Source organism: Linepithema humile, chromosome 4, assembly GCF_040581485.1.
Source record: "Linepithema humile isolate Giens D197 chromosome 4, Lhum_UNIL_v1.0, whole genome shotgun sequence".
Taxonomy (NCBI): domain Eukaryota; kingdom Metazoa; phylum Arthropoda; class Insecta; order Hymenoptera; family Formicidae; genus Linepithema; species Linepithema humile.
In genome coordinates, this window is record NC_090131.1 from 15,060,141 (window position 1) to 15,084,786 (window position 24,646).

The following is a 24,646-nucleotide window of genomic DNA, read 5'->3' on the forward strand; positions in this document are numbered from 1 at the left end:
TAATGGAAATTTGGTCTTTACAAATGTTACCTTATTGTTAATAAATTCCTCAAAAAACGAAAAATTTTCTATTAACAAAATCTAACGGACAAATAAAAATAAAACCATAAAACTCGCTAAGATTATTTCAGATTCGTCATATATTCCTTCACGTATCGAGATTTCCGATAAGATAAATTGTCCTTTGAGTTTCCGGCGACGATCACGTTTGCACCGATAAAATTTTATAGCGTCTATACTAAATACCACCACCAGATACCTCGCCTTATTCCCGCCTATCCCGACATTAATCCTTAAGTTTGATTTCCTATTGGAAATCTATCTTTATTACTTTCCTCCACCCTAAGATTTCCTCCAAAATCTTAATTCGTTCCCCTCAGAAAGAATGCCTCCCTTCCAAAACAAAAAAATCCGGGTATAAAAGGAAGAGACCCAGCAGCAGTTAGTTAGTTAGCCAGTTAGTAGAGAGAGAATCTTAGAATTATCCGAACAGTTTTACTCCGGTCTCAGTTGAATATTGGAACTTAGAAATAATTCGTAACATATTTAAGTGACTGTAATTAATAAGTGTTTGTAACAATATAGATTCAGTAAAGTGTTGTTTGTTAAAACTATTCGATTTCTTTTCTCGTGTACAACCTAACACCTAACCCAGTTATCTCTCTGAATCAACACTCAGAACCACTTGCTCCGGTGCGGACCAGCGCACGTTGTACCTGGTCTCTGTATCCCCATTAATCGTGGTGCGGTCCACCGCACGCTTTTAGCCTGGAATTTTCAGATTAACGACATTATCCTTCATGCCCAAACCTAAGACACGACGTGGGGGAGTAAAATACCGTGCGCGTCAATTATTTCTCTAGTACACGAGACCGGTTACGGAAGATAACTCGGAATATATCGGTGTTGAAAGAACCTACTTCGATTGCGAATACAAAAGATTGTGTGACACGTCCGATCAATTTTTGCGACGGGAAGAATATAACGCTCAAAGGCCGTGGCCCTTCTCATCCCCCTCAGCTGCAATCAGTCCCCGATCGACCCAGTGCGGATACCATTAACTGACCCCAGGAGAATCAAGTACACCTCAAGGCCGACTACACCTGGACTTTAGAATTGGAGATCTAAATACATTTCGAAGACATCCAAGTAGTAAGTCTAAATTTCATAGTCACTTCTTTCTTTCTCTTTCTCTCTCTCTCTCTCTCTCTCTCTCTCTCTCTCTCTCTCTCTCTCTCTCTCTCTCTCTCTCTCCCTCCTCCCCTTTGAAAATTGCACGAGGTTCCGCCCTTGGTAAAAGGAGTTAAGTCTCTTGACCAGAAAAGGGAACCACGAACGATTGGTTGAGGCCTCTAACAGCGTAATATCGATCCTTACGATCGTTTACCTGTTCTCAGCCAAAGGAAATCGTTCGGCTCGCGCGGTCGCCTCCTCTCATACCGACCAGCGAACAAACACCACAAATTCATACTTTTATTGTTGCGTCCGTCCGTATGCCTGACTCCGCCCCTTTCTCTCCAGGTTAGGACAGATTAACAGATCAATGCGATCATCGGTGAGCAAGAAGGGGAATAATCCTGTATAGAGGTGAGAGAATTTAACATAAAATGTATTACTATTTTTAATTTTAACAACGCATAAAATTCGAGTATAAATGTGTAAAAACAATAATTTTCCAAATTTTAAAAATAAACTAATTTGTTTGTTTTCAATTTTTCCAGTTCAGATCGGTAGAGGAATGAAAGAAAATACGCAGCAGTCGGCGGAAAATCAAGCCGAAGAAACCGACGAGAACGACGAGATAGGAGTTCATGAGGAGGGGAGATTGGAGAGAGAAGAGGAGGAGGAGGAGAGAGAGGAAGCGCGGTATTCGAAGAATCAGGTTGATGCGCCGGAACAGATCGCGAATTATAACGGGGATAATTTTAATTATTTAGATTTAATAAGGAAAAACGTGCGTGAATTTAGAAATTTTGGTGTAGTAGGGAGAGAGGCTGGTTTTCGCCTTCGACCATTACCAGAGGAGGAGGAGGTTTACGCGTGGTTAGAAAATGCGTTTCGCGAGCTTTCTGCGTTCCCGGTGATTACTTCGGACTTAGTTTCGATTCCCCGAATCTTTCGCACGGGCCCGCGGGTATTTCGTTCCGGCCATCTTGTGATTTGAGTCACGAGAATATCTGGAACCTCGTGAGTTCGCTAGCTCAAAGCTCCGGGGGCTTGAACGTAACGCAGGAATTCAACATCCGAGTTTTCCGTGACACTCCTCCTACGGGTCGTGCGGGTAACGCGCTTGATATCGCGGATAAACGCTCGATTTTAACGATATCTAACTCGGATAATCTATGTTTTCCTCGCGCACTTGTAACAGCGCAAATTTACAATAAGCGTGGTAATTTACGTACGGGTAGTCTACAAGAAAGATGGAACGTCGTGAGATACCGACATTCCTCGTTACAACATAAGTTGGCACGTGATTTAACGAGCAAAGTCAGTATTACAATTCCAGAAGAAGGTTGCGGTATTCGCAAAATCGAGCATTTCCAACAATATCTAGCCGCGGAAAACATCGCGATAATGGTTTATAGCGCGGAAACTTTTGGCCGCGGGGGCCTTATTCGATGGAAATGCGATATTAACTTCTCTACATCGCGAACCGGTCTCGTGTTTAAACCTATTACATCACGCTGAATTACGACATTACAGCGTTATTTTAAATTTAAGCGGGCCGAGGTTATTGCGTACCGTGTAACGTCGGTTACCGTAGCGATGTAGGGGGACACCGATGCTCGAATAAATGCTCTCATTGTTACGCGGTACCCTCGTACGAGCGATTCGACGCGGTGCGTATTCATTGCGAAAATTGTAATTGTGAATTTTTCAATCACGCGTGTCTTGAGCATCATCGTGCGCAAAAATCATACGATGGGCAATTGCCTTGTAACGTTTGCAGCACCGTTTGTTTTTGCGAAGAATACGGTCATTTAATCGAGCGTAATAGACAACACGAATGCGGTGTGATTTACTGTCCGACGTGTCGTTCTCCCCAGCCGTTGAATCATTTTTGTCACATGCTTCCTCTTTCTCACAAAGCTAATTTCCGTACTAGCGACACGAAGCATGTTTTGGGAGAGAGGGGAGAGCGTTTACAGCAACAAAACGCAAGTGAGTGCGTACTTAAAACAGAAAGTCGCGTTGCATTCATGTTTTACGATTTCGAGACGCGACAGAATGAAACACTTCAAGGTACCGCAAGTGTAAATATTCACGTGCCCACACTTTGCGTCGCGCAACAGATTTGCGAAACATGCGCCGAGATAGATACTTCGGTGCACTGTCGGTGGTGTGGTATTCGTGAATACATATTTCGTCGTGATCCTGTAAAGGAGTTTGTAGATTTCGCGACACGTCCGACTAAATATTTTAAACACATAATTTGTATAATTCATAAAAGCATTCGATGTACAATTTATCCTACGTTATATAGTTAAGAGCGGAAACGCATTAGAACCGCAGGTAATCTTAAATGGGACGAAAATAATAGTACTAACAGTGGGACATACGAAATTTATCGATAGTATTAATTATATACCGATGCGTTTATCGGAGTTACCAATGGCTTTCGGCCTGACGAATACTTCGGACTAAGGCATTTTTCCGCATTTATTTAATACTAACGATAATCAATCATATGTCGGTCTGTTGCCGGATATTCGATATTATTCACCCGATAGTATAAATATTAGGTTGTTCATTAAGTTCTGCGGATTTTCGGTATATGGTGTTTGTTTGTTCAAAAAAAATATGCACCGTCCAAAGTGAAGATTGCCGCATATTGTTTCGATAAGTTAGATAATACTTAACATTTCGCCGGAGACTTTATTGTATTTTGACGTGTTTTTTGTGCGCGCTATTAATTAAAAATGGAGAATCATAAGATGCATTTTTGGCACACTGTGTTATTTTTCTTTCGGAAAGGAGTAAAAGCAACGGACGCATGGCGTGAGATATGTGGCATATATGGGGACTTGGCCATAAGTGCTGACACTTGCCAGCGATGGTTTGAACGCTTTCGTTCCGGAGATGTAAACCTCTCCGATGCTGCCTGCTCCGGTCGTCCATCCATCGCTGATGATGATCAAATCTTGGCCGCAATTAAAGTTGACCGGCACCTGACAACGCGAGAAATCGTGAAACACTTCAACATTGTTCATACAACTGTTGCGCAGCGATTAAAACGGCTTGGATTAACAAAGAAGGCAGATGTTTGGGTCCTTCATAAACTCACCGAAAAAAACGTTTTGGATCGTATTATGGTCTGCGAATCTTTATTAAAATGGAATTTGCTAGAGCCATTTCTAAAACGGGTGGTCACGGGAGACGAAAAATGGGTGGTGTACAACAACATCCGACGCCAGAAGTCGTGGTGCGGTCCGGGTGAGTCGTCGCAATCGGTCGCCGAAGCGGATTTGCATCCGAAGAAAGTGATGCTGAATATATGGTGGGATTGGCGAGGCGTCCTATACTTTGAGCTGCTTCCGTGCGGTCAGACCATTGACGGCAAGAAGTACTGCGCTCAGTTGGACAAATTGAAGCAGGCAATTGCGAAGAAGCGGCCGGAATTGGCAAACAGAAAGGGTGTTGTCTTCCACCATGACAACGCCAGACCACACACTGCTTTGGTGACCAAACAGAAAATGAAGAGTTTTGGCTAGGAAGTCATGCAGCACCCACCGTACTCCCCAGATATTGCGCCATCAGATTACCACCTATTTCGATCTCTCCAAAATAATCTTGACGGGCAGCGCTTTAATTTAATAGATGATATCCAAAGGTACTTGGAGGACTTTTTCGCGCAAAAGTTGCACGACTTCTACAAACACGGCATTATGTCCCTTTTAGAACGTTGGTAGAAGGTCGTCGATCAAGATGGACAGTATATTTTAGATTAATAAAATTTTTAAGTACGATTTATGTTTTAATGTAAGGTAAAAAAAACTGCAGAACTTAATGAACGACCTAATACAAACGAGCGCGAACAGTTTTTAGCGTGGCACGCGAAAATGATTCGTACGAATTACGTGTTTGATTTTGAATGCGAGATATTGCGTTACTGTTGTAACGACGTGAATATTCTGAGACGCACGTGCATGTCTTTCAGAAAGATTTTCTTGAAGTACGGGGGCATGTGTCCGTTCGAGGAATGCACAACCATCGCTTCCACTATGAGGGTTTTTAGAAAAAACTTTCTACATGAAAGAGAAATTGGAATAATTCCACCAGGTGGGTACAGACGTGCGAATACTCAATTGCGGAAGACACTTTAGTGGCTGGTGTGGAAGGAGCGCGAGCTTGGACATAGCATCACCCACGTAGAACGCATTCGAGAATATCGTCTGCAAGACGGCACGCTAGTCGATGGTTATTACGAGTTGGTGGAAAACGGTATAACGCACTATCACGTGTTGCAATTCCACGGTTGTTTTTGGCACGGTTGTCCGTCGTGTTTTAAGATTAATCACAATAGGGAACTAGCGGTAAACAACGAACGCGGGGATACGATTGATTTGCGTTATGAGCGTACCATTGCAACAACGTATTGTCTTCGAAGACGGAGGTACACGGTGATAGAGAAGTGGGAATGCGCCTTTGATCGCGAAATGATGGAAAATAGGAAAATGCGTGAATTTTTACAGAATCACCCGATGATAGAGATTGAGTCACTCAACCCGCACGATGTGTTCTACGGTGGACGTATGGGGAATATCGTGACGCGGTACGAGATTACGGGTACGGAGAAGATACGTTACGTGGATGTATGTTCTTTGTACCCGTACGTACTGAAGACCGAAGTTTCCCCAATCGGACATCCCACAGTGTACGTCGCGGAGGAATGTTCGACTCTAATCGGCATAGGTCCGTGTTACAATTTTGATTCCGGCGAAGGTCTTGTGTGTTGCAGAGTACTCCCTTCGAGCGATCTTTTTCACCCTGTATTACCCTATCGCGTGCGTGGAAAGCTGCTATTCGCGTTGTGTCGCAGTTGTTGCGAAACATTTTCACACGATGAATGTACCCACGAGCCGGCCGAGCGAGCATTCGAGGGTACGTGGATATTGCTCGAATTGCGCAAAGCCATCGACAAAGGTTATCTCGTAACGAGGGTTTGTGAGATTTGACAATACAGCACAGTTTGCTACGATCCCAATACACAGCAGGGTGGATTATTCACGGAATACATAAATACATTTTTAAAATTGAAACAAGAAGCCAGCGAATGGCCAAGCAAGTGCGAGGATGACGTGTCTAAAGAACAATATCTTCGTGACTACGAGAAAACCAAAGGTGTCGTTCTCGATAAGCAAAACATCGCGAAAAATCCTGATTTGCGCTCGGTCGCAAAGCTATGTTTAAATTCTTTTTGGGAGAAATTTGGTCAACAATCCAACCTGCCAAATACCAAGATCGTGAAAACTCAACAGCGTTTAGCGAGTTTACTCACGAGTCCTCAGCATGAGATAATCGAAATATTACCCGTGAACGACGAAGTAATGTATGTTTCATGGCGACTGCGAGAAGAGCTGGACGTACCCTCGCCTCTTACCAACGTAGTTATAGCGGCTTACACGACGGCATAGACGCGTCTTGTATTATACGAATATTTAGATAGATTGGATCGTCGCGTTTTATATTACGATACCGACTCTTGTATTTACGTGAGCAGCAGCAGCGGTGTCTCCGATGAATACGAAGTGTGTACAGATAATTTTCTAAGCGATATGACGGACGAACTCGAGAGCTATGGTCGCGGTAGCTATATCGAGGCGTTTGTATCGGGTAGTCCTAAATTTTATGCATACGTGGTTCGCACAGCGGAAGGGCAAATGCGAGAAGTTTGCAAAGTAAAGGGTATAACTCTAAATTTTGAAAACTCACGCTTAGTTAATTTTAATAGTATTAGGGAATTATTATTACGTAAAGAGCGAGAAGGTCAAGAGGAGGAGGAGGAGGGGGAGGGGTCGTCAACGGTAGAATCGCGAGAAACTTCGATAAATCTACGTTTCAAAGCAATTTGACGTACAGCCTTTCACGAAATAATAACACGCGAAAAAGTGAAAGCTTGCACACCCGTGTTGCTAAAACGTAGATTTCTCGACAGTCGTTGTTCCGTCCCTTATGGATATTTAACCGAACGCTAATTATTATTATTATTATTTCACGATACTGTTTTTTCGCTCTATTTTATCAGCTAAATAATTGCACGTACGTTTTCCCATCTATGTAAGTTTATAAATTTTTTGTAAAAAGTAATTGAAAATTGTGTTGTAAAAATAGAATAAGAATAGGCTAAGAAAATGTTAAAATTATATAAAAAAAATCATGTAAAGATTTAAGAAATAATAAAATTGTTAATATTTTGTATCGTTTTTGCTATGTATTTATATTGTGAAAAAATAATTCTCTCATGATTTTTCTTCAAGTTTATTTTCCCATTTCTCTCTCCCCACATACATTCACGTAAAACGGTTATTTTTGCCCAATTTTTTCTGGGGAAAGCAACTTTTCATCGTGGGCGAGTATCATAATCTCATGAGCACTCCCCCGCGCGCGCAGGCGCTGGCGCGAGTAATTCCGCTTGTCCAGCCTTTACGCTTGTCCAGCTTCTCCAGTTTTGCGGTCCGAATCAGCTCGTTAAAGATCGCCGCAAAGTACGCTGGCGCGCGCGCACCTCCGCTGCGGAGTGCCTCTTGTCGCGATGGTACGCTTATTTTATCGTACCGTTGCACGGCTTTTTTTATGTTAGTGAAGACACGGCGGTGTTCATTTCACAAAATGGACGTGCGCTGGAAACATCTAAACGCCTAAACGACTATTGTCAGCGGTCTCACCGGCTGTGATAAAACGGTCTTTGTAAAATCCTTTCTCAAATATTTACCCGAAATGGCCGATGTTTCTTTTGAAAGAGTTTTATTTTATTACGCTGAATGGCAAAACGCATATCGTCAACTACAATACACGTTTGCGAAAACAGAAAAAGAGAAAGGGGGAGGACATGGTGGAAGTGGAGAGGATAAAATAAAGAGAAATATAATCGAGTTTCGCGAGGGGCTACCGCAAACGGATGATTATTCTCACAATCCTCTCGCACCAAAATTGGTGATAATCGACGATCTCATGAGAGAATCATTCTTGTGCGACGTAATCGTGGATCTTTTTACAAAGGGTAGATCATCATAAGAATCTCAGTGTTATACTCATCACACAAAATCTATTTCCCCAGGGGCACGGGCAGCGCGACATATCTCTTAATTCTAACTACATCGTCGTCTGCAAGAATCCCTGCGATCGCGCTCAAATTCGTCATCTCGCGCTACAGGTATACCCCAATGACTCAAAGTTTCTAGAAGAAGCATACTTCGACGCTACTTTGCGTCCTCACGGGTATTTATTACTCGATCTGAAACAATCGACACCTAAAGAATTCCGCTTTCGAACGTGCGTCTTTCCCAACGATAACGCTCATTACGTTTACGTTCCTTGTAGATCAGTCTTTGGGACAACGACGACGACGATGAGAGAGGGTTTCGTATAAAAGGAAGACGTGAGTTCACGCACGCAGCAGTAGTAATAATAATGCTCGAGAAGGAGAGCGCGAGAAGAAGTCCGGATAGAGCGGCGAAAGTCGTGAAACGTTCTATTGGCGAAAGAAACGCTTGTCTTCTACGCGTGTTGTGTTACATGAAAAAAAAATCAACGAACGGCGTTTCGAAGAAACGCCGACGATAATCTCATTCATTGTATTCGCAAGTGTATTTTCAACACTCTCAAAGGTAACGTATCGCTCGAGCAGAGAGAAAAAAATCGTCTGGTAAAGCACAAAACACCGCTGCGTTGTATCGCGTCAAAACGTGGTAGTTGGAAATCCAAAAGAAAACTATTGACACAACACGGAGGATTTTTACCCTATATTATTTTGCCTATTCTCTCTGCTTTAGTTTCACGAGTTATCGAAAAGAATTAAAATTTTAAAACTTTGAAACTCTTTACGTTATGGAAAGGGCGCGAAAAATGGTACTCGTTTCTTTGGAAAATCTCGAGAAAATGCAGCGTCAAGCGGCAAATATAGCTGAGGCGAGGCAAAATTCGGAAACGACGACGACGACGATGTCGGAAAACGTTAATAATACCGTACAAACCCCCGGAATTCCGATTTCGCGTCTCGATGCGGAAATGAGTCGAATTCTTAATTCAACGACTTCTCCTGATCCGGGGGAGAGATGGAAAATGTACAGGGAGATGCTTCAAAGGTATCTCCACTTTGTCAACAAGATGTAAACGACACAATGTAAACAAGACCATTATATAAATTTTTCAGACAAACTTGCACGTATATTTGGCTTTGACCCTCATAGATCCACATCTTATAAAGGAATCTCTCTTTCCTCCCGAGGATATCTCGCCTGAATGGTACAAAGAAAACTTTCCTGCTGTGATGTTCCGACAATGGTAAAATTCAAAAAACAGAACATTATTAAAGAGATCTGTACAAGTCCATCTAAAATTCATCTAAAGAGCAAGATTGAAGTTATAATTATAAGTATTAATTATATTATTAGTTATAAGAATATTAGTCATAAGAATACTGCGTAACTAAACAATGCATTGAACAAATAAGCGAAGAGATAAGAATAACATAAGCAAAGGCTGATGGAATAATTTCACGGGAGATTAAGAGGCAACAACGGAAGCAAGTCAGCTTCGTCCAAAAAGGTTACCAGACACCCGCCAGCTATCTTCTATAAACGAAAACGAGCTGCATATCAACTTCCAGCCAAACAATATTCCAACGTATCAAGAAGCCGATGTGACGATTAAAAATCTATGCGATACTCTTGAGGACCTACTCTCCACCACGAGAGAACCAACGTACATCATCGCTCGCGCAACAGTACTCTTCCATCAGTCTCACTGTTAAGTCAGATTGTATTCTATATACTATTCTCTGCATTGTCCAGTTAAAATCACTGAATTATCCAGTTCATATTTAGTAGTGTGTAATATCTACATTATTAAGTTGTATCGTGCAGTTTATAATTTTTGCGTTATTAAGACGTATCGTGCAGTTTATAATATCTGCATTACTCAGTTGTGTTTATAAAGCTTTGCTACTAATTAAAATTAGATGAGTTGATTTAATCTATTTTTTTATTTTATTCGTTTCCTTTCGCACGATAGATCATTACCTCCTGTATCCCTAATAAACCCGGTAAATGCAGGGTGATTAAAAAAATAAGAAGGTATTTCAAATTTCGCGCTAATAATTGATATTACAGAATTCTCTACACACGTCTAGTGACCAGACGTAACACTGCCTTCCTACTTTATCATATTGATCACGCGGTACCGCTCGTGTCTAATCTTCCCGCCAGCTTGTCTCGCGGTATCCCCGACAAGCTTTTCGTCTATTGCGATGCTTGTAAACCGTATATAACAGATGATGTGCAAACACCTCTTCTTCGAATAGTTTCAGTCGTCTCGTGTGATCACGATTTCGGATCCTATCAAGTGGCTCATTTTTCACCCGGACATTATATTTTATTGCGACGGACCAATTTCGAGACAATTGAAATCGATATAAGAGATCAGCTGGAGGAGCGTATTCCATTTGAGGGTGGGACGTTGACGGTAACGTTGCATTTTAGACGATACGATTAACCGAAATACAAAGTTTCGTGTGAGGAGCGGCTGAAACCGACTACAAGATGGCGGAATATTACGAAGCGCTGAATGATAGCGTGCGAGACAGAGGAAACGTTTTTTTCGTGGGATCGCCTTATTAGCGAGGACACAACATCGGTAGCTTTTTCGGGAGGATGTTTAGACGTGTGTTTTTGTATTTAGTTAAAGAAGAGCTTTAATCAAAAGCTCGTGTCGCCTCCGAATAATGCAAACGCATATCGCGCCTACATCGAGTCTTTATTAAATTACTCTTCGCGCGCGAAAACCACCCATCTTACCGCGTGTCTGTGGGATACGGATACGCCGGGAAGTATGGAAAGCTTGATAGAAGCAGTACCGAGCAATAGCGGCTTCGTAAGACAATCTACCTATCTCCGCGATGGAAAAATGTTAGATCTCATGGGACATCTTCATTGCGACGTCTTTAATCAAGATAAATTTTTAATCAACGGAGTAGAAATGCGAATAAGACTCGTTTGTTCAAAAAATTCTTTCTGTTTCATGGAACCCGATGCCACAGTTTCTAAATTACGCATTCGCGACGCCACGCTGCTCGTGAGAAGAGTAAAAATAAGCTTCGGTATGTTACTCGCATACGCGAGAATGTTGAGTAAAACCACCGCTAAATATCCGCTCACAAGAGTCGAGGTTAAAACATTTACAATTCACAGCGGGGTCACGAGAGAATCGATAGATAACGTAATACTCGGACAATTACCAAAACGCGTAATAGTGGGGTTTGTAGATAATGTGGCGTTCAACGGACATAAAAAATTTAACCCCTTTAACTTTCAATATTATGAAATAAATTTTTTTTCTCTCTATCAAGATGGGATGCAAATCCCCAGCAGACCGTTACAACCTTGTTTCTCGGAACAACCGCTCTATGTTCAAGCTTATTAAACTCTTTTTTTCGGGTACGAGTATACATTTTCTAAACAAAAGAAACGCCATTAGTAGAGATGATTACGCTCGCGATTTTCGCCTTTGATCTCACATCCGATCTTTCCGCCAATTGCGTCGAACATTGGAATCTCGTGAAACACGGGAGTTTGCGTGCGCAAGTAGGATTCGAGAAAGCCCTCACCAAGACTATTGTTACGTTCTGATAGGACTCCACGATTCTTTTCTTTCTCGCGAGTTTATATTAGAAACGAAACCGTATCTGGCAAACACGAGAAGTAATAAATTTTAAACTGTTTGAATAATGTCGACATAGCCTAACGAAGCTTCTTACACGCTGCTTCCGATAAACAAATCAAAAATTCATTTAACTCACAAGAGTGATATTTAAATCTAAACTTTTGACAGAACTGACGTCATAAATTGAATATTAAATGATCGCAAGTTAAACTTTTTGCGCTAAACGCTAAGACCAAGCAAATCATCAGCTCCGCTAAAAGAATTTTTCGCATAAACATAAATAATGCCAATCATAAAAGTCAACACCGGTTGGGTATTTGTCAGATCGGCAACACAGTCGACACAAACATTCTGTCTTTTTTCAACATCAATAAACAACAAAGATAGAATGATGCTTGTGTCAATTTGTGTCACTAAATGGAAAGCACCAATTCTAAACATAGACCTCGTGACGGCACAGGGCCCTCGCGAAATTTGTACAAAGCAAAATTCACTTCCAGATAAGAATTTTTAAGAATTGAAGAAGATAAAAACAGATAAGATTAGACAAACTCGCCGATTGTAGACACCTTGTTGCTCGCTCTCTCCTTCGATCTTAGTTCAATAGAACAGCACGGCAAAACAGCAGGGATTAGTACTCGATCAAAGTACACGTACTTACTCACTCACTAATTGCAATCACAAAAATCGACGACAACTATCGCTTCCGTATCGATGCGGCAGAGTGTAGTCAGATTCTAGATGCTGGAAGCAAGAAGCACGACCGCAAGGATGGCTGAACCACACAGTCATTTGGGCTTAACAAACCCACGGACCTGAGCTCACATATTGTGGTCATACATACACACATACACTAACGCATTTACACATTACACACACGTGACATATTGAAGAAGACATTGTATTCCGAGCTTGTGTTAATGAATAGCTGTATGGCCACGTGCCGTAGCTTCCTTTTTACTCTCAATAAAAAAAAAAAGCAAGAAGCACGATGGAGGGGTATCGCGCACATGCGCAAGCTATGAACATATGAGTCGCGTGACTTACATGTATTCACATGTACGTGTTTGCGTATGTGTAAGTTACCCCTCTATTGGCTTCTTCACACAGGATAATGCTTGCCGCGTCCTGGGTGTAGAAGCCATATTCGTGCGTTTAAATCTTGCCATACGCAGATTGCGCTGATAGTGCGCTTGTTATTACTCATTGCAGCCATTATAGCTTCTGCACACAGAACGCGGTAATGCTTGCCGCGCGGCAAGATGCGACGCGGTAACCAATCAATTTTCTGTTCTTATAGAAAAGTTATAAGTTGATTGGCTACCGCGTCGCGTCTTGCCGCGCGGCAAGCATTATCCTGTGTGCAGAAACCATTATTCATGTTATTGGGTGCATCCAGAAGCACGATGTATTCTTGTATCTGATATACATTTAGATTAATGCCAAGATGAAACTCACAATTCATGTTTAAATTGTTACAAACATGTACAAACGCCATCACACAGAGAATTCCGTAGCGACGTAATCGTAAGGAAATCGATTAATTATAATTGAGTATAAATGCATCTTACGTCGCTACGTCTTATGTCGTCTTATGTCGCTACGGAATTTTGTGTGTGATGGCGTTTACTATTCGGACTCAACGACTCAATTGCTTTCTTTGAAAGTACGCAATTTAACCACAGGGTAGAGGTAGTTATTTTTTAACTATATATTTTATGTTACAATAATAACTTTGACACACATTTAACTAAACATTTAGTTAAAAAAATGTTACTCAAGAAATTGGTTTAAATTTAATTCTTTTACATTTAACAGTGAAGGACCAATTAATTTTTCCATGAGACCAGCGTCCGAAATTATTAAGTAGGGACGAAAAAGAGAGGGGTAACAATTATAAAAATTATAAAAACTTGTGACAGCCCTTTCCGGACAGAAAATATTCCGGAATAACATATCAAAAAGTCTTAGAGTCTGCAGTTAGAACTCAGTTCGCAAACATCACTAAACCAAAGTATTTAAAGTAAACAAAACTGTGCTGGTTAACGTGCAACGATCATCAATAACAACAAGTGAGAGAAGCCGCCGATCTCGCTTCCGGAGCCAGAGGTCCCCCTCCCAGCCTAAACCAACTATACTACTTGAACTTCCGAGGCTTGCGACAATCTCCAAGCCGTAAGTCCCTTTATTTAAATTTTCTTTTTTTTTATTATTGATTACATTCCCTCGCTTTCTCCTCGAGTTAAATAACCAGATTCAGGTTGGTTTTCTTTCTTTTTATTATAGTGAACGATTCAAGTTCAAATTCTAATACCATCCGCCGTTTACGCCAGAATCGATCTTAATATTTGAATCTAAGCTTTTGACAGAACTGACATCATAAATTGAATGTTAAATCATCGCAACTTAAACTTCCTGCAGCTCTAAACGCTAAGACCAAGCAAATCATCAGCTCCGCTAAAAGAATTTTTCGCACAAACATAAATAATGTCCATCAGAAAAGTCGACACCGGTCGAGTGTTTGTCAGATCGGATATTTCGCACTGCGAATGCGTGGGCAATCATAAATTTGTCAATCAAATTACACTGCGTGAGGATTAAGAAACCACCCTACCATACTCACACACCACCAATAGAATGCATAGATTCTTCTAAATGTTAGCATTTTATGCCCCATCGAAATCAAAAGGATCATTTCATTAGAAACGAAACCGTATCTGGCAAACACGGGGAGTAATAAATTTTAAATTGTTTGAATAATGTCGACATAACCTAACGAAGTTTCTCTCACGCTGCATAATTAATTTTTTTTCATCAAATCAACGTCCGAAATTATTAAGTAGGGACGTAAAAGAGAGAGGTAACAATTATAAAAATTAGAGACAGCCCTTTCTGGACGACTAATATATCGGTAGAATTTAGAGTATGCAGTTAACACTCAGTTTTGTCAGAATTACTAAAAGAAGAAACATAAAGTGTGAACCAGATTGTGCCAATTAATTGTGCAACTATCATTAGTAGCAACAATTTAAAAAACCGCTGATTTCGTTTCCGAAGCCAGAAGCCCTCCAGCTTAAATCGATTAGCGTTACGTGGACTTCCGAGATTTTGCGACAATCTTCAACCAGTGTAAGTCCCTCTATCAAATTTTCTTCTTTTATTATATACATTCCCCTTCTCACTCGAGTTATACAACCAGATTCAGTTCAGTTTTTTTTTCCTTTTATTCTAGTGAACTATGATTCAAGTTCAACTTTTCAACCCGTCCGCCGTTTACGCCCGGCTCGATCTCGAGTAATTCAAACATTGAGAAATTTGTTATTTATCCTTCAGTTATTGACCCGTTTTTCAGATCCAAATATACAAACCGTTCAAGCCACTGGGTCAGACCCTTGAAAGTTGACCGGCGATACGTGACTGTTACTATCCTCTCCAACTCAGGACGTAACAATAAAAATAATTATTATTTAGAAAATTCAAATGAAAGAGCCAATAAAATTCAGCAAAATATATTGAAACATAATAAAGATAAAGATATAATATACAGGGTGTCTGGCAATAATCGCCCCACCGGTCATATACAGGTAGAGGAGGTCAAATCGAGTAGAAAAGTCCTTTATCATTTTTTAATTTTCATAATAAGTACTGAGTAATTAACGAAAAAAGATCGGCGAATCCGCGCGAGTAAAGCGCGCGCGGCGAGAAGGACGTCCCACTGCTATGCGATCACTAGGCGCGCGATGAAGCGTTGGGAGGAGCGCTCTACAAATGACAATGGCTGCGTTCAGCAGAACAACTGCTGAATTGTCGTCTAGTCAACACTTAACGTTGATTTGTTGGTTCTAAAAGTAAGAGCCAATCATGTTCGATTGCTACCAAGCGATTTGTTCTGCTGAACGCGCCTAATGGCAACATACGAGCGGCGCGTAACGCTAGATCCTTGTGTCCTAGTGATCGCGTAGCAGTGGGACGTCCTTCTCACCGCGCGCGCTTTACTCGCGCGGATTCGTCGATCTTTTTTCGTTAATTACTCAGTACTTATTATGAAAATTAAAAAATCGTAAAGGACTTTTCTACTCGATTTGACCTCCTCTACCTGTATATGACCGGTGGGGCGATTATTGCCAGACACCCTGTATATTATAGATATGATATATATAGTAAATATATATATATATATTATATATAAGTGCCGTCTATTTACATAAAAAACCATTAACTATTTCATGGAAAACAGAAATCAATAATTATCTACAGGCTCCGAGGGAATGTGCAGATGTAAATATTTTGGAATAATGGAAATGTCACGCTCATATTTTTATATTTATCCAACATTATCAAAAATGGCTCAAGACATTTTAAGTTCAACTGCCTCGTCTGTGCCAATAGAAAGACTTTTTTCAATAGGAGCTCTGACTATGTCGAAAAATAGAAACAGATTACAATCTTTGAGAGCATTAATGTGCATCAATTCATGGTTGAAATGTTCTTTAATGTCCAAAATTTGCGAATTTAATTTCTAATTTATAAAAATTTTATATTAAATGTTTCTATTAAATGTTTCTTGTTAACATAAATATTTTTATCAATTAAAATTTTTTTAAGTTTGTATAATATAGTGATTTTTTTCTCATCTAATTTACAAATATAAATATTCTAACTTTTATAAAAACCAATCTTGACAAGACCAATAATCTTGACAACTTAGTCTTGGTATTGTCTTGATAACTAATTAAAAATCTTGTTTTGATCTGGTCTCGAATTTCGAGACAAGACAAGATAATACCAAGACTAGTCTTGGTATCTCGTGCAACCCTAGTCTTGGCGACACACGCGACACATTGCCAAAAAAATCACTGAACCGACATTTAAATGATGACTGAGGACATGTTCGAAATTACTGCGTGTCAATTCTGACAAATTATGATAAAAATTCTAGACTGTAAGTAAATAAGGCTCTAAGTGCCAATTAAAAAAAAATTGCGATTAAAATAAAAAACTGCTCTACGTGCCATTATTAACAACGTGTATAAAGCACTAAATGTTAAAAATATAATAAATGACTTAAAATAAATAATTTGTAGACTAAAAATATTAAAGGCTCTAAGTGCCATAGCTAATAACGTGTATAAAGCGCTAAGTGCCATTCGTATAATAAATGATTTACAATAACACTTTTTATTAGAGATGTGCGATTTTGCGATATATCGCAAGCATCATAATTTTTTTTTTTTTTTAATTGTAGTGCGATTTGCAATTGGATTTTTAATCGCGAAATCGCATGCGGTTTAAAATTGCGCCTCCGATTTAAAATTGCGCCTGCAATTAAAATTGTAAATGTAGGTCACAATCGCACTTGTAATGAAGTATTTATTCATTAATTATTTATACACATATAGAAAAATAATAAAACTCAAATAATAAAAAATCAAATAATAAAAATAATAAAAATCAAGAGATACGGTTACTTGCATTTGTTTGAACGCGTGATATTGTTCAAAGATTCGCATTTGTCTGAACGCGGATCGGCTGTCGCGAGATAGCGAGAGCTTATCGTCAGTCTTCCGTGGCAGACGCAAGTAATCGAGTTGACATTGTGAAATGTTCGCTGTGGAGATATTAAAATCTTCAGTGGAAGCAATGGAAGAAAGCAAATCAGTTGAAAGTGAACTACCATCAACAAGAAAATCGGTAAAAGATTTTTTTAAATTATTTAATGATGAGAAACAGACAACCCACACTAAAGGCAAAAACAAAAAGATCTGTTGTTTATGTAACACGGCTGTGTCATGTCCTGACAGAAATGTCAGTAATTTGAAAAATTATAAATTTCAATACTGATAATGAATACTGATAAGAAGGCAGCTCTTTTTGTGCTCAACAGTGCAAACATTACCCCCTACATGATTCATATACACCACCGGATTCATTGGTACTACACCGCGCATGCGTGAAAAATATCTTTTATAAGAACATTGCTCGAGATGTATTTTTTATTCATTAACGATCAGTTTTTGAAGGGACGTTTATCTCAATACGGACGAGAAAGACGCATACGGAGTAAATTGTATCTAAGCTTCTTTAATTTTGAGAGGAGGCAATAATCACAAAGTTCTTCATCCCAGAATTTGTAAAACTAATCCGCAAAGTTAAAAAAAGGGTGAGTGCACATAAGAAATTTGCATTTACGTTTTTTTTTGCAAGTTTACTTTTTAGTCAATATTCCAGTAAACATTTGATATCTTATGTATATACATAAAATATCCATAATGTGAAAAAAATGTACTGTATATACTATGTATATACATATAAATAAAAAATTTTTAAATTTATCGTTGATGCATATAGTAGACATTAAGGATATGTAAAACAAGTACATTTTGTACTTACGCTTCAAATTTTTTTTTTACCAGATTTTACGTGAACAATTACTACCATGGCTAGTCTCCTACAGCATTTAGTCAACAATTACACTGAAGTTTTGCAAAACCTTAAAGGTAAATTTATGTTTATTATTTTTTACTGTTTTAATATTACTTTTAAATATTTTTAATAATTATATTTTCTGCAATTTAATATTGTTATGCACGATCTGAATTAGAATTTCATTTTTTATCGTAACTAAATTAGAATTACAATCGTATATTTATAAATAATATATGTCAATAAAGTTAATTATAAATATATGTATTGCTGATTTCATCATAAATGTACACAGAGAAAAAAATATACTAAAAAAAAAGAAAATTTCCTTAATTTTAGTAAATCGTTAGTTTGCATACAACTGTGAACGCATTTTTTTTAAATAAGAAAATACATGTATTTATTTGAAGAACATAATTCTATTATAAAGGAAATTATTTATTAATTATAACAAGTATTTTGTATAATACAATCAATGATTATTGAAATATAATTTTTATTTTTTACTAATTAGTAATTTTCCAATCATATTTATTTTTTTATTTCAAGAAAATGCTTTTTTTTATTAAGTAAAAAATCATTAATTGTAAGAATTATTTTATACATTTTAGTCAATATTTATTGAAATATAAATCTTATTTTTTATAAATTAGTAATTTTATAATAATATTGATTTAATTTAAGAAAATGATTTTTCTATTAAATAAACTATTCTTAATTTGTAAAAATAATTTTTTGTACAATATAGTTATTATGTACTAAATTATAGCTTTTATTTTTTACTACTTACTGATTTTGAACATAAAAATGAGAATTGATTTATTTTCCTAAATCTATCAAAGATTTACAAGACTATTTCAATCACAAGTAATAATGACTAACCGCTTATTGAGCTACTTTTTCTACTGAATGCAGTCATTAAAATTCTTGCGAAACAACATACAGAAAAACATTTAAACGAAAGAAAAACAGATAGTAAAAAAATGCGTTTTAAAAATTTAAAAACTTATTTGTTCCAAATAAAATATTCTTTCTCTTATTATTGAATATATTAACTTTATTTCAGCATATGTTTCCTCAAATGTAATAAATTGTACTGAGAAAATATTTTTTTTTATAAGTGCACTATTCATTATTTTTAAAAGTTTGGAAACATAAATTTAAACAAATATTTATTAAAACACTGTTTTTAAAATTATAAAATTTGGATTTAGTATTTTAAAAATTTATTCACTACATTTTAACAACTATTGCACTGTAATATACTAAACCTGAATTTGATTTAAGTAAATTTTTTAACAAGAAATTATTTTCTAATTTTAATGCATTATTTACTATAGTCTAATTGAGAAGTTTTCGAAAGAGAGAAGTTATTGAAAAAAGTTATAATAATAATAAACACTGCACTCTAAATCTGCATCTAAAACTCGTCAGACTTGTCTCCAACAATTCCGTGCTATAGACAAACGCACTCATGAAAAATATTCAAAAGCTATAGCGTATTTCATTGCTACTTCTATGCATATAATATGACATTAGTATAATATGCATATAGTATGCATATTCTATGCATACATATAACATGAATTTTCAAGGATTTCGAATATTACTAAAAACAATAGCTTCTAACTTTGAATGTCCTCATAGAAACGTTATGACTGAAAAATATATCCCTATGTTATATAAGCCCAGTGAGCATTATTAAGAGGAAGAGCTCTTTAAGAGGACTTTTTGAAGACCTCATTAACATCTCTTAAAAATGATATCAATAAGTTATCTTTTTATAAGACGTCTTTCAAAAAAGCCCTTTATGATGTCCACTTATAGATGTCTCTAATAAGTGAGCTCTTGAACCGATAACAACCGGTAGTTCGATACGGTCGTCAAGGATAATAAACAATAATAAACGCTCGCGTTGTGCGCGCCAAGTGACATAGCCCAAGTAAAACGTAAAATAACCTAAACTTGGAGGAATTGTTATTTAGGAACACCTAATAAAACCAATCAACAAAAGATTGAAAAAAATATCACAAGAAAAGAAGAATCTCATAATGAATTATGTTGTAGTAAGTGTATAAAAATAAATTTTTAATAATTTATATTTCAATAAATATGATTTAACTATAGTTATATATAAGGTAAAGTAATAATTATTGGTTTCTCGAATATCTTCTATATCATGTAACTTCTATTAAACAAATTTTTCTCCTACTCTAATACTTCCGAAAATATCCAAGGTGGCAATAGTTATTGCCTCTTCCTATATATTAATTAATTATATACATATGTACACACACACACACACACACACATATTGTTTTTCTTAAATAGGAGCTTGTCAGAATGACATTAAAAAAATTACACGATTATTGGTTACAATCTAATAATTATTGTTAGATATACATCCACATTCTTCACAAGAGAACACAATAAATTTGAATTTACCGATTGGAACGCCTGAGGTACTAGAAGAATTTAATAAATTGATAACACAAGACTCCGTATCTTTATCACAATATGTAAATACTCTTTGTCAATTAAATTAAAAAAATAAAAATACATGTATAAAAGTTAAATTATATAAACTTTGTTACAGAAAAGGATAATTAGAACTATAGGAGGAAAAGATGCGGAACAACATGTAAGAAACGCATTAAAACTTACTCTAACTGATTATCTAGCTTACAAACTCTCATGGACCGGACAAAAAAATACTATACAAACGAGAGACATGAAATTTGATGACGTCATTATCGGTATTTTTGTTTTCTTATAGTTTTATTTATTACTTTTAACTAATTATCATATAATTATTATTTTTGATAAAAATTATTAAAAATTGGAAAAAAATTAATTCAAAGTAAAAGTAAAATTAATTTATTAAATTATTTTATTAATTAGTTAAATTATTTTAAATTTTAAAATATATAAAGAGATACACAACGATACAGAAATGAGTAATTGTCATATAAATGATATTAAACATAGTTTAACCAATCTGCATCATTTTTTAGGTGGACATTACGTATGAGCTATGCACTTAGTAGTAGTTTGCCGTTAGTGTTAAATTATTTGGTAATAATTTTTCTTTTAAAATTATATTTACATTAATTATTTAAATTTATAATTATGAAAAAAGTTAATAGAAAGTTTTGTTTTTATATTATATTTTTAAAATATATTCTTATTCAAGATCATTAATCACTTTTGAGTTGAATTAATTAATAAAATATATATTTGTCTCAATATTTATATGATATAAATAGTAATATAAAATATAAAAAGTATGATAGGGATAAAATTTGTCTTAAATAGACATAGGGGTATTCAATTGGTCGCGCCCCAATTCAAGTTAATAGAATAAAAATATTGATAAAAGTTCAATATAAAAATTGTCTAAATGGGTAGAATCTTATTGTGTTTATTGAAGTAGTTATTAGAGGTATAATATATAAAATTATAATTGATATAAGTAAGGCTAGTACGCCTCCTAACTTTCTTGGAATTGAACGTAAAATTGCGTAAGCAAATAGGAAATATCATTCTGGTTGAATATGAATTACCTACTACTACTATCCACTACTACTATCCACTACACACCAATTGTGTCACTTTTTGGATACTTTGTGTACTGTAATCTAATAATATGTAAAAAAGAAATAGTTAATAATATATTTTTGTTGTAATTTTTTCATAATATTTTAATCATTATTATTATTATAGAGATTATTATTTCCAATTAAATTTTTTTCATCTATTTACTACATATTTTTAACGTTCAAGAATTAGTTAATTAATTAATTTATTTTTACGTTTCTTAATTAATAATTTCTGAGTATAATATACTGAAATATATATTTTGAATATATTTTTTATATAATATATTCTGAATATCTTTTTAGAAAATAGTAAATATATAATAAAAATAAAAATTTATAATTTTAATAATTTTATAATAATTTATAATTTTAACTTTTTATTATATAAAATTTATTAACAGAATTTTTTCAGAAGTAAACATCAGTATTAGTGGAAAGAGTATTTCTTCCCATTCCATCCAAACTGTAATTAAAAACTGGCTACAGCATACTGAAGATAGGATAAATCAAAATACAAAACGACATGAAAAAAAGAAATGAAATGTTTGAGAAAAAATTATAGATTTTTTTGTTTTATTTAGTTTTGATAAATTATAAAAAAGTGGTATTGAAATATTCTATATATGCATTTTATTGTCATGATAATTTTATTTTTCACATGTGCAATATTGTATTGTACACAACATGTGTAATTACTTAAATAAATAATTAAGAAAAGTATTAAAAATAAAATTTTAATATTACTTTTATAACTTTTTTATTTTTATTATTTTTATATGTAAGGATCATATATTATATGTTTTTATTTTTGTATGTAAAAAAAATAAGGAAAAAAAAAAAAAAATTATTTTTTGTATTACTCAAATGTACCATACAACATAATTTCTGAAATGTTTCTATATAGATTCTACATTTATAATAAAAAAGTTATATAATGTATTGTATGTAACATTGTGTTCCTTTTCATATAATAAAATACATAAAAATAGTGCTATTAATAACAATTCTTAATGTTAACATTTTCTTGATATTTAGAAGAAGTCAGATTTTAATATTCTTTTAGATGTCATTTATGTGATCTCTTTTTTTCCTCTAAAAGTGACGCATTAGAGGGCTTATTGATATCATTATGTTATCTTCAAGATGGTGTTGTTGGATGTCTAACTCTCAAATCTGAGTACTTGAAGAGCTCTTTTTGATAACATAATGCTCACTGGGAGAAGACTAAAACGATTATCATGAATATTATGAAAAACGCAAAAGACATTTCTTTTGCAACTGATTGCTGGAAGCAAAAAGTCCTTATTTCTCACTTACGGCACACTTTATAACAGAAAAATGAAAATTAATGAGCGCTTGCCTAAATTGCACTTTGTTAGATATTGATCATACGGCTCTAAATTTAAAAGAGGGTCTGACAAACGCATTAGAGGAATGGAATATTTCTCGATCATCTGTCACAGCATTTTCCACAGATAACGGCTCGAATATAGTTTAAGCCATTTCTTCCATGAATATACCACATACAGTACTGGACAAAATAAATCATACACCTTTCAACAAATTGAATTTGTTAGTGTAACAATTTTTTTAACAAGCAAATAGATTATTACATACAGGAAAATCAAAGCATTTCAAAGTATTTAAATAAAAAAAATATAAAATAATAAAAATTTTGCTCAATTTGTTTGTAAACAATTTATTATTCAATATTGTTACGTTTTGCCCTGGACAAAATAAATCATACACTTAAATAGTATAACGTAGGGAATCAATATCCACATTTCATTGTTTTGCTGCTGTTCGTCATTCTACTGTTTGTTTGCATTATATCTACGACTAGAATTTACGTGTTCGGTGAATCAGTAGTAACTGTGACGAGCAAGAACAATGTCACGGAAGCAAATTTCTCTCGATATCCGAAATTTAGTCATTCGCGACCGACAGAATGGCGATTCTTTTAGGATAATTGCTAATACATACTCGATCTCTGTTGGAGCAGTGCAGCACATTTGGAAAAAATACGAAACACATAGGATTGTGACAAACTATTCCGGAAAAGGTCGAAAGTGGGCTACAACTTTTCGTGATGATACCAGAATCGTTCGAATGGTAAAACAAAATCCGAAGCTATCATCGCGAAACATTGTAGAATCGATGAACCTGACTATCAGCAATTGCACTGTGCGTCGCAGACTTAGGGAATCTGGACTGAAAAGCGTCCTTTCATTAATATGTTACGTCCTTCGTCCTGCACGGACCTTTCCCTTACGCAAGTTTCTTATGACCAGTCAAAAAAATTCAAAGAAACGTTACGAAAATATCATTTTAATGATTTAAGAAAAATCCCGAATGTACTATAATCTCTCAGGCTCTTCAACCGAAAATTTGTCGAAATAAGCACGCACCGTGCCATCTAATCTAAAGCCGTTGGAAAAAAGTATCCAGATAGGACTGAATTCCAAGCGAGATAACCGCAGAAAAAACAAACTTTCGAGGCCTTACGTAAATACTTGAAGAGATTATGATAAGACACGCGATCGCGATATTAGATTTTGAATTTTCGTCGACAGAAAAACCGACGAAACGATAAACATGTCATTCGAGTAATCTATCCATTAATCTCCCGATAACCTTTTTTATCTCCCTCAGAAGGAATACCTCCCTTCTCCCCTTTGAAAATTGCACGCAGGTTCCGTTCTTGGTAAAGGGAGTTAAGTCTCTTGACCAGAAAAGGGAACTAC

At 36.1% G+C, this 24,646-nt stretch overlaps 2 protein-coding genes and 1 long non-coding RNA gene across 4 annotated transcripts; all 3 read left to right on the forward strand.

The window, feature by feature from the left end:
- Window positions 1–3,783: 3,783 nt before the first annotated feature.
- LOC136999565 (histone-lysine N-methyltransferase SETMAR-like) lies at window positions 3,784–4,712 on the forward strand. Its single transcript, XM_067353899.1, has one exon. It carries the CDS (start codon window positions 3,921–3,923, stop codon window positions 4,710–4,712), a length of 792 nt encoding a protein of 263 aa, XP_067210000.1. The 5' UTR covers window positions 3,784–3,920.
- A 471-nt stretch (window positions 4,713–5,183) lies between these two features.
- On the forward strand, window positions 5,184–6,635 carry LOC136999566 (uncharacterized). The gene is made up of 3 exons (XM_067353900.1): window positions 5,184–5,228; window positions 5,325–5,875; window positions 6,185–6,635. Exons 1-3 carry the CDS (start codon window positions 5,184–5,186, stop codon window positions 6,633–6,635), a joined length of 1,047 nt encoding a protein of 348 aa, XP_067210001.1.
- An 11,157-nt stretch (window positions 6,636–17,792) lies between these two features.
- On the forward strand, window positions 17,793–22,808 carry LOC105676857 (uncharacterized). 2 transcript variants are annotated; one of them, XR_010890021.1, is made up of 5 exons: window positions 17,793–18,040; window positions 18,294–18,377; window positions 20,900–21,059; window positions 21,318–21,378; window positions 22,315–22,808. It is a non-coding gene; the product is annotated as an uncharacterized lncRNA (long non-coding RNA). The 2 variants fall into 2 exon arrangements; XR_010890022.1 differs by lacking the exon at window positions 21,318–21,378.
- The last annotated feature ends 1,838 nt before the right edge of the window (window positions 22,809–24,646 follow it).